Source organism: Phodopus roborovskii, unplaced genomic scaffold (genome assembly GCF_943737965.1).
Source record: "Phodopus roborovskii unplaced genomic scaffold, PHOROB, whole genome shotgun sequence".
Taxonomy (NCBI): domain Eukaryota; kingdom Metazoa; phylum Chordata; class Mammalia; order Rodentia; family Cricetidae; genus Phodopus; species Phodopus roborovskii.
Window position 1 is genome coordinate 85,114 of NW_026125236.1, and position 11,428 is coordinate 96,541.

The following is an 11,428-nucleotide window of genomic DNA, read 5'->3' on the forward strand; positions in this document are numbered from 1 at the left end:
CAGCAAAAATAAGAGGCAGTGCACTCAAACATGATAGCAGCAAGGAAATGAAGAATGCTACATGATGGAAGTTTTTTTTTTTTTTTTTGGCAGTTGCTTGTGTGTATACATGTGTATGCATACACACAACCATGTTTCAAGGCAAACATGCAGGTCAGGGTCAGATTGTAATGACCCTCTCTTTATTCAGGTTTCAGCCTTGGAGTCAACTTCTTTACCTACACACTGAGCCATTTTGAGAGCTTCATTCTAACTTTTGTGTAAATATTTGGCTATGCACACTGGGAACTCCGGGGGTTGTTGCTGTCCATTTATGTATGTGTTTACTGACAGGCTTTGTCAAACACAAAAGAATTTTCCTGACTCCAAAGTTTTGGGCTTTCCATTTCTCTATTGTTAGTGTTTCTTCCCCTGGAATATACAAATACTCACCTATAGATCAGAGAGTGGAAGATGAGTTCACAGTTCTTAGTAAGAGCCATGTCTATTTTCTCTTCCAGCCGTGGAAACGCCATCATGATCCCACAAGTAGTGACCAATGAGACTGACACAGTGATTTCAACAAATGAGATAAAATTTCCCCAAACAGACAACCCTCAGCCTGTTCACCAAAGGCAAGGCAGCCTGCAGAAACATCTGAGAGCAGAGGTCAAAGTGATGGCGGTAAGTGCAACTCAGAAGGGTCTGGGGTGGCTGGAGGGCAGAGGACAGTGACATACTTGATATTGAGACCAGAGTTCCACTGCTAGCATGATTTTTGCAATGAGTGTTACAGAGAAGCTTGAGATAAGTGGAAGCCCCTTGGAAAGCAGTTTCTATCTTCCCCAGGACTTTCCACAGAATGAAGATTTTGCACCTTAATTTTGACTATGAATTGATATTTTCTCAATTTATTGGTTTGTATTCTGTTTCTCAGAGTACTTTCTAATATCTTCTTTGTGAATATAATGGTAAATAGTTACCTTGTGTGTAGACATACATACATATGTGTATATATTATAAACACACATATGTAGACATAGACATGCACACACTATATTCATCAATTGTTCAGTAATCTATACTGATTTTCAGTGGAATCTTTGCTGTCACTTCCAGGGATACAAGAAGGCCCTTCTCCTCCTTGATCATTTCCTTTGAAATGCAGAGATGATACCTTTTCTGTGCTCATCAATGACTTTTTAAATTCTGTTGGGTCAAGGGAGTGAGAAAGAATACACCTAGGACTGGGGTGGGTAAAATATTGAGTTGTGGTTTTCAGTACTGTTTCAGCACTAAGATGATCATGGAGAGCCTGTATGAGAACAAGTCTCTGAACTTGATGGAACTGGGACCTTGCCTCAAGCAAGCTGTCTCTTGGGTTCCTATGAGGATCACGTGACAGATAGGTAATAAAGGTGCTAAATGTAACTAGAGCTGTGAGACTCTAAGATGAAGGGGGAGAAAGGAAATCCAGACTAAAGTGGCTGGGGGAGATGGACAGAGCACCTAGCTCTGTGTTGTGTTGAGTTGGACTCAATAGGTGATAAGAGGGGCTCAGATGGTTCCTGTTCCCATAAAAGGGAACAGACTTGCTAACCATGAACTCATGCCTCAGACTCAGCCAGGAGATGCTAGGAAGGGTCTTGATCATGACAGGGGTTCATAAACATAAACACCTGAAGGTGGCCTGAGACTGTGGCAGAACCAGGTACCCTCCAGAATGCACTTCCTCACACTTCACCCCAGAACTTTTACAGTGCCTGTGTGTTAATAGTGACAATACATGATAACCATGGGAGGGGTGGAGAGGTTCCTCTTGTCATTGCTGGTTTTAATTCCCCATCTCCCTTCTTTTGGCAGGCGATCCAGGTCATGTGTGGTGTGATGGTGTTGTGTCTGGGCATCATTTTGGCATCTGCTCCTAACACCCCACACTTTACCCCAGTGTTTTCTGTCCTGTTAAAATCTGGCTACCCATTTGTAGGATCCTTGTTTGTAAGTACAGTTTTGTAGGGAGCAAGGTGGGAGAACAGAGGAGGGAGATATCACTTAGCTCACTTTCTGGCTACTGTGAGAAAGGGGTAGATGATAGATCTTGTTTTTCTGAGTGTCATCCCCAGAAAGTCCTAGAGTATTAGGGCAGAGGTCACACCATTCTGAAGATGTTTTCCATCTAGTTCAAATAAGCATTTCTTGTGAATATCATCTTTTCAACCCACCTATTAAGTTATGATGAATTTAGTGACCTCTATAGGTTGAGTAAAACACCCAGGAAGTGAGATCCACATGATCTAGAGCTTTCTATGTAGTGCAGTGACACCCAATGGACTGATCACTGGGCAGAAGGAATGTTTTCATTTGGCTTTGTTGGAGGCATTCAGGGTGATAGGGTAGAGATTCCTTGAAGACTGTTCCATGCCTGGGGTCAGGAGGACAAGAAGGTCCTTCTCTCAGAGGACATCTCTCCTTTAGCTTGACGTGGGTGAGTCTCAAACACAAGTGAGATTTCCTGTCACTGTGGCTTCCCATCTGCTTACCACCACTCAGTAACAGCTTTTCCTTTCCTACATTTCTTTCTTCAATGCATCCCCCACCTCCACCCTTCCTTCTGTGGTACAGACAATTCCTGCTTAATCGTCTCATGGCAACACATGACTTCGTCAGTTGTTCAAGAATACCCTTCTTTTGCCCATTTGAGGACCTCCAGCTGTCCTCTTGACTTCCTCATGCAGACCCTTTAGGTTCTCCTTTGTGATGACTTTACATGATGACTTTAATAGCGGTTGTCCAAGACTCTTGTGGAATGTTTGCTGATCTACTTGAAGCCAGGATGAAGAGTGATTAAGTGATGCCGGAACTGCAGCACCATTTTGTCAGGTCTCAGGACAGACATGTACTGTCAACATCAGCTCTCTGTACAAATAACCCATTTCAGGACGTTATGGTGTTGTTTATTATCCTTTAGCTTCTCTGCCTCTCCATTCTGTGGTCTCTCTCCTGTCATCACATAGGAGAAGTCTTTTGATTGACTTCAGCTTAGCATTAAAAACATGTACTTAGAACTGGTGCAGTAGCTCAGCAGTAGAACATTTGAGTGGTACACACAAGGCCCTGGGTTCAGTCTCCCAACACAATTAAGGAACAGAATCACTTATATATATGGACATGTCAATAAATCCTGGAGAACTTCAACATCAGATGTTTTTTACATTTTAAAAAAATCCATTTTCAGAAACATTCTATTATTTTACTTCACTATGTCCACTGAATCTTGGCAAATAGTTTTGCTTGACTTTTTTGAATAATGTTTAAGAGTCCATGCCTTCCAACCATTCTGCCTTTTGTTCTCATTCACCTGTTCTCTGAATTTACTAGTTAAAATTTGATTTTCTGCTCTTGCACAGTAGTTAATAAATCTGTGCACCCCCTGCCTTTTTTTAAAGGAATTAGTTTAAATCATTTTCAAACTCCTACAAAAATCAGAATGAGAAGGATACACTTCAGAACCAATTTTGGGAGCTAGTGTTATTCATATATTAAAGCCAGACAAAGATATTATAAGAAAATGTAAGTAACAGTGAAATTCCTGAGAATGTAATTTCGAAATTCTTTATCAAAATACTAGAACAGTATTTTGATGACAGCACGTGGGAAAGACTACTCAGCATGGTTAAGTGGGATTTGCTCAGAGATGTAAATGTGGTTTAATATATGCCACTGAGCAAGTATGATATCCCTTTATTAATGGTGGCACAAATCCAAAACAGATATCCCTTGTAATTTTTTTCTTTCTAGACTGTTATCTTGCATTTTCTTCAATTATCTGACACCCAAATTTTCTTTTCTCATTAAAAATACTCATTTTCTATCTTTTAAGGTAGTAATTAAATTTAATGATATAGATTCATGTTCATATCTGTTTTTTTTCTCAAAACTTTCTAGCTATCACATAGGGAAAGGGGCAAATATATGCATCTGTAGTGAGATAGTTCTGTGGCACTGACCACGCCCATTGGGGGGTGGAGCCATGGGCGGAGTGACCTGTGGAAGGAGGTCGGAGGGGGCCAGGAAAGGTGCTCTCTTTCTGGCGTGACTCGGACAGGAGAGGATTGGGTTGAATTTCCTGGTGTTCATCTGTCTAGGTTGTAAGTTATTTCTCCCTGAATAAACATCTATTCGGCCTATTTGTTTATCCTGGATCCTAATTTACCGCGATATGCATCTGCATGCGTCTTAAATCACTGGTCATTTGTTATCAGGGCTTTTCCCATGGAGTTTTTCATAAGCATTAGATAGTAACACTGCAGCCATTCCAAACATACAAACTGAGCTGATAATGTCTTCCTCTTCTCTGGGCAGTTTGTTGTCTCTGGAATTTTGTCTGTCATCACAGAGAAGAAGACGACTAAGCCTTTGGTGAGTACAGGAACCATAACCTACAATTGATGAGGATGGAACCTAGTAAGAATACTTCCAAGCCAGTTTCTTCATATTGAGAGTTAGAAGCTAAGTTTCGAGCAGCTGTTTCTGTGACTTAGGAGCCAAATCTGGATTCTCTATAACCCTTGAAAGGTGTGTTCTTCCCATCATGGTGCCCCAAATCAAAGTCTGCATGATACTCATGACCAATGTCCACGAATGTCACACAAAAATTCTGCTTCCTTATGATGCTGTTTCATAGGTAACAGGTCCTGTAGTTCATTTTAATCATCATCTTTATTGCATAAGGGAACATGGAGATTAGGCATCATATCTCTGGGACCACTCACCCCAAAAGCTGAGGATCCAGATATGGAAATGTCAGCTTTTCTCTCTCTTATTTGCTGCAATGTGAGCTTTCCTTATCTTCCAACTCCTTTCTACAACCATGGGTTGAACCTGTGAACCCATGAGCCAAAACGTTTCATTTCTCCCACAGGCTGATCACATGAGTCAATTTTATCAAAACAAGACAATAGTCTTCTGCAAAATTAATAAATAAATAATATTTTTTCAGTAGTAGTAGTACAAAAAGACTTATAGAAAAGGTATATCTGTTGTAGATTTTCCATATAATTTCACCTAATAAATTAAAAAACCATAAGAAAACCAGATGACATGTTGTTTTTACATGAGAATTTTTTTCTGTATTTGATATATCACTTATGAAATACACTTTAGTCAGAACTTGCTTTTAGCATCTGGATTGTGGCAATTCCTCAAGAAGTCCAAGGATATCACTTGTTAGTGTTCCAAAGCAACAGAACTAAATGACCCGTTTAATGTAGAAAAGTGCCCTCTCTGACCAAACTATACTCTATTGTATATAGCAATTGGGTATACTACAGTACCTTCAAACTCATGTCCATAAATTTTAGAAAAATCTTAGCTCAAGTCTCCTATTCTATAGGTCACACAAGAAAAGAAACTGCTTCTGAGACCAGTTTATTTATCTCCCTACCTCATGAATGTTGTCGAGATGAGATCCAGGATGACCATTGGTGGAAAGTCACTGAGGAACTGAGTGTTCAAGGACACTGGGAGTCTGGGGAAATCTGGTCCTGTTTCTTTCTTTGTCACGATGTTTCCACATGGTATATTATCTGTTGTCATGTGTTGACAAAGAATACTGCCTTCTGTACCTGGCATTTAGTATAGCCAGTGATATGGGTGTACATACTCCAGGGCCTGGTTGATGCTAAGAACCATCCTTTTACATTTATCTTAAGGTGCCTGTGCTTTTAAGAGAGAGATAGCATACCAAGGGGGCAGAATTTAACTGCTTTACTTGCCACTCCCATGTGTTCCTGAAGGTTTCCTGGATGTTTCTAAGTGCATGAGTCAGTTTTAGTTTTCTGCAACAAAAGTATGACGAGGAAAGGTTTATTTGGGCTCACATTTGGGGCATGGATGTTTGGCTCTATTCCTTTGTAACCAGCAGAGAGGCAGAAGCATGTAGGGAAACACAGTATGGCAAACCTTCAACCAGGCTAGCTAAAGGCTCATACTATCACTAATGAAATTAGGTCATCACTACATGAGCTTTGGTGGCATGTCAGATTCAAATTATATCACTGAAGATGTTGAGAGATAAAGCATCTACACTTCCACCTTTATCTACATTCCTTTGGGGAATTTTCAGGCTTACTTCTTTAGAGTCTACTTGTGGTTGTAAATGAAGATACTAGGAAGACTATTTTATTTTTCTGTCTCTGAAGTGCTGTCTGGAATGGGATTCTATTTATCTAATCACAGTTTGCCTTCTGGGCTCACATGTTTGTAGATACTTAGAGGGCATAGAGAAAAGAATGATTGTATTTTTAGATCCTGTAGGAGACAAGCAGTTAGAAATATTGTCATGCATTGAAAAAGAGGCATATGAGATGTGTGTTGTCGTTCTAGGTTCACAGAAGCCTAGCCCTGAGCATCTTGAGTGCTCTTTTTGCTCTCACAGGCATCATTATCCTGTCCACCAACCTGGCTTCTTTAGACTCTGCCTTGCAGCAGTGTAAATTGATGGCAATACCACAGCCAGCCACAACCACATCATATTATCATTACCTTCGCCCAAATCTATCCGACAAGAACTGCTTCAAGGTCAAAGCTACTCTGACTGTAAGTATTTCAATATGCTTGTTCCAGTTTTTAAAGATTTTTGACAGCTGGTTTCTTCTGCTCCCAGATTGGAAACTCTCTATTCATTTTCTCTTGGTTCTGTTTTAACTGGCAATTCCACTCTTAGACATATACCCAAGTGATCCACATCCATGCAACAAAGACATCTGTTTAACTATCTTCATAGCAGCATTATGTGTAATAGCAGGAACCTGGAAGCAATCTAGATGCCCCTCAACTGAAGAATGGATAAAGAAAATATTAGTTTTAAAACAAAGATACAAAGAAGTTAGTTTCATTATGGCATTTTCATATGCATTTTGCTTTTTATTTTAATTCTTGTTTGTGCATTTAGGATAAAGCTAGAGCCATGGAAGACAGAGACAAGAATGAGCATATTATTGAAATGCTACACAAAGGAATCATGTAGTAATAGCAAAAGGTTAGGTGAAATTACCAAATTAAGTAGATGATAAAACTATAAAGACCACATTTTTTTTCATTTCTTAAGAATTATAGAAGATACTGCAATTTTAGAGGTATAAAAGATGAGGTTGTCAAACGAAAAGTCTTGATTCATGGAGTGTTGAATGAAGACAGGCATACATACCAGAAAAAAAAGCAGGTGATCGGGAGATGCCAATGACGAAAACTGGTGCATGGGCATAGTAAAGGCAATGGAGTGAGGTGAGCAAACCTCAGCCAATCAACCGAGAGATGTAGTATGGGAAATACAAGGATTGGGAGGGTGGAGGAAGACATGTCAGGGCTTCTACTCCCTCCAGTAACTATGCTAACAAGAAGCACCTAGCCTTTGTGGAGGTGACCTCACTGCTACTTCCAATGTAGTTCAAAAAGTTGAGATTTATTAAATGAGGAGAAAAGAAATACAAAGAATCAGAGACGACTCACTGACACTGATGTGAGGAAATGCCATCATATTTAGAAGGACACTCATTGTCCTGTTGTGATAAAAGTCTGATAAGCCAGACAGTCAGGTATGGTCAAACTCCTCAGGCTTTCTCAGCTCCTTATGGAGCTGGGCTCAAGGTGTCTTCCTTAGTTAAGAAACCACAATGAGAAAGGGTATGTGCAGATTGAATGCAGAACAAGGGAGTACATTACCATCAGGAATAACTAAGCCTGACTTTAGAAGCCTGAAGCATTGAGGAGGAATCTGTGTGGACTACAAAGTACGAGGACATGATGGCATAGTTTCACATTGTAAGCCTGAGAGTGGCTGAGTGTGCTTGCTGGGACAGTGCCTAGATAATGGAGGCATGCTCCATCTCCTCCCTACCTGTGGGAAGACAAATAAAGAGTTTATAGCGCCACATTTGTCTTCCTTCCTATCAAGCAGCCTTCATGAATATCACATCAGGACAGAAGTCCTGGGCTCTGTGTTCTCAACCGAAGCCCTAATTCCAGTTGCTTTGTGATGTTAAAGACTGTAGAAACTATATTGTCACTCTGCATTTGACCATCATACACACACACACACACACACACACACACACACACACACACACACACACGCACGCACGCACACACGCATGCACACACGCACACACACACACAGGCAAAAGAAACACATCCCAAGGAAGAAGTTTCTATTGATGCTGACTTTTACAGAGAGCTAGCTTGGTCAGAACCTCACTAACCCTCACAAGACTGTGTGGAGGAAAAATTATTACACACACGTGAGAAGCCAGAGAAGCAGAGACTTGTCCAGCCTCACTCTAAGAGAGCCAAGAGCAGGAGCTGTTGACACCGTCCTGCCAGTCACTTCTCTGCTCCCTCACTGAGTGAACAGTGTGGTCAGGGATCCCTGCCCAAGACTGGTGAGATCAGTGACAGAAATGGCTTTGTTGAGTTAGTTTATTTTTCACCCATTTCCCCTGAAGGAATGAAGGGACCAGACATCCATGTAAGTCTAGGTGTGGGAGGATCCCTTTCCCTTGTTGTTGGTGTTCTTTTTTGCCCTCTGATAGTGGAGATGGTTTCCTCTCTATAGTCACTTCCCACCAAGGCATTTGGGCACTTCAGCTGACTCAGTCACTCCAACCTCTCCTCTCCTGAATTTAGGGGACATTTTCACTGATGTTGATCTGCACTGTGTTGGAGCTTGGCCTGGCGGTGATCACTGCCATTGTGTGGTGGAACCAGGGTCACTCTGACTTCTCTGGGGTGAGTATGCTAGAGGCCTCTCGGAATCTTGTCTGGTGTTTCCCCTGGGATATATTAATTAATGCCACTATGAATATCTGGTAGAATAGTGAGCTACTTTGAAGTGTACATCATGTGGTTTTCACAGTGAGGGAACCTCAGTGGATAATGGAGAGAGGAGACAGATGTATAGATGATGAGGTATACCTGGACTAGTAATGGCTGTACATCACATATAGCTTGGTCCTTTCTTTCACAAATAAACAGTAAGTAGTGTGGGGAAGTTAAATTTCTCTCTTGGCATCACACTGCATTTGCCTGTGCTCAGAATGCTGGAGTTTAGTTGCCTCTCTGGAATCAGGGACACTTTCTCTAGGAGTGACTCCCTGATGTTCCTCTCAGCACCACCATCTTTGAATAGAGATGGCATCCATGTAAAATTTCAAAGGAAATTATATTTATATCTGTACCTATTTATCTATAGATAAAGACAGATGTACATGTATTCAGTTAAATTTGAGGAAAGTCTGAACGGTGATGTATTTTCTTTTTTTCTAGAATGTGATTTTCCTGTCCCGGGACTCAAAGAAAAAATGCAGTGTATCGTCAGAGTCACTTTGTAACCCTGAATATGGGAAAGTTCTGACTTCTTAATAATTAAGTAGAAATTATGTAGTAGAGGATCAGTCTTTAGTATAATTTAGGAAAGGCAGCCATTGCATGACAGCAAAGCTTAAATATCTTTAAATGTATGTTGGTTTTTCAGCCACTGTGAAAAATGTGTTGAATGGCTGGGTTCAGTAACATGCTCTTGATTTTGTTTCAACCAAAGTTCATACCTGCACTTTCCAATTTTATGTACTGGTCAAAGAGCCATAGACATTTCTCAAAAAAACTAGCAGAATGTTTCAGAGGCTCATGGTGGGGCAAAGGGGCAACATTTCTCCTTATCCTTTGCACTTGATTGCAGGAGGTACAGGTCAATTCCTGTGATTTCAATCTATGTATGTTGCATGTGACTTTGCTGTATCTATTTTATTCCTAAGTACTACAAAATCTCAAAGAACATAATGCTGTCAGCCTCCAAATAAAGTCTATATGTAATTGCATATTTCATTTGTGTGGTTTTGTTTTTGCTTTGTAGCATACAGCATATCACTAATGGTCGGCACGTCAAGATAAAAAATCTCTTTATTCTTCACAAAACACAACCAAAAAGTTGCTCCAGAAAAGCTATCCAAGAATACTCATTGTTTACTAAGAAAGAATTGGCCTATCTTGTATTCTTATTTCAAAATATAAAGGAACAAGTGTATATTTTAACGTTTCTCCAGTGTTCGTGCCCGTATTTGTTCTCCTGCTCATGCATATTTCTCCTATTTCTTTTTTTTTGTATAAATTTTTATTTAAATTAGAAACAATCTTATTTTACATATCAATCCCAGTTCCTCTTCCTCCTTTCCTCCCATGTCTCCCACCGACGCCTCCATCCCACCACCCCATCCACTCCTCAGGGAGGGTGAGGCCTTCCCATGGGGGAATCATCAAAATCTGTTACATTATATGGAGCAGGGCCTAGGCCCTCCCCTGTCCAGGTTGAGAGAGTATCCCTCCATTGGGAATGGGCTACCAAAGTCCATTTGTGCACTAGGGATAAATACTGGTTCCATTGCTAGAGGCTCCATAGACTGCCCAGGCTTCCTAACTGACACACATGTTCAGGGGACCTGGTTCAGTCTCAAGGTGGTTCCCCAGATGTCAAACTGATGTCTGTGAGCTCCCCTTTTGTTCATGTCAGCTGTTTCTGTGGGTTTCCTCAGCATGGTCTTGACCTCTTTGCTCAGGAGTTCTGTTCAGAGCTTAGCTGTGGATCTTTGCTTCTGCTTCCATCAACTATTGGATGAAGGCTCTAGGATGGCATATAAGGTAGTCATCAGTCTCATTAAGGGGAAAGGGCATTTAAGGCAGCCTCCCCACTATTGCTTAGATTGTTAGTTTGGGTCATCCTTGTGGATCTCTGGACATTTCCCTAGTGCCAGATTTCTTTTTAAACCTATAAGGGCTCCTTCTGATAAGGAATCTCAAACACCAATGACAGTTTTTGCTGGAGAGGATGTGAAGAAAGGGAACACTCCCATTTCTTTTTCTATTGTAAATACTATCCACAAAACCAAAAGAAATGACATCAAGATAAAAATGTCGATTAAAATGAATTTGAATGAACATTTAATATTTAGCAATACATGGTATCAGGAAGGATACTTGATTCTGGGATCATCAGCGTTAAGAAAATAATATTCTTAACTTCAAGCCATTCATAGTCAAATACTGGAAGTGGAGTTAACAGTAAACCTAGGATTGTATTGTACAGAGCATTTATTCAACCTTAGTCTAGGATAAAGTCTATTGTATTCTTCCCATATAATGTAGGAAATGGAAAGAGATGGTGAAGGGGGAAGAGATGGAGAGTTGGGGGGGGGACTGATTGTTTTATATGCAAGTCTGTGGAGCATTTTCTTGATTGACAATTGATATAGAAGGTCTAATCTCACTGTGGCAGTTCCACCCTTGGCCAGATAGTCTTGGATGGTATAAAAAGCAGTCTAAGCCATGGAGAATAAGTCAGAAATCAGCATTCCTCCATAGCCCGTGCCTCAATTTCTGCTTCCATTTCCTGCCTTGACTT

General features: G+C 40.6%; 1 protein-coding gene across 1 annotated transcript; it reads left to right on the top strand.

The window, feature by feature from the left end:
• Positions 1 to 516: 516 nt before the first annotated feature.
• LOC127227479 (membrane-spanning 4-domains subfamily A member 6D) lies at positions 517 to 9,408 on the top strand. Its single transcript, XM_051191829.1, has 6 exons — positions 517 to 663; positions 1,843 to 1,977; positions 4,342 to 4,398; positions 6,364 to 6,576; positions 8,662 to 8,763; positions 9,301 to 9,408. The coding sequence occupies exons 1-6, from the start codon at positions 517 to 519 to the stop codon at positions 9,394 to 9,396; spliced, it is 750 nt and encodes a 249-aa protein (XP_051047786.1). The 3' UTR covers positions 9,397 to 9,408.
• The last annotated feature ends 2,020 nt before the right edge of the window (positions 9,409 to 11,428 follow it).

Coding starts and splice junctions, on each gene's coding strand:
- LOC127227479 (XM_051191829.1), top strand. CDS start 517: ATGATCCCACAAGTAGTGACCAATGAGACTGACACAGTGATTTCAACA. Junction 4,399..6,363: donor AGAAGACGACTAAGCCTTTG/GTGAGTACAGGA, acceptor TTGTCGTTCTAG/GTTCACAGAAGCCTAGCCCT. Junction 8,764..9,300: donor GTCACTCTGACTTCTCTGGG/GTGAGTATGCTA, acceptor CTTTTTTTCTAG/AATGTGATTTTCCTGTCCCG.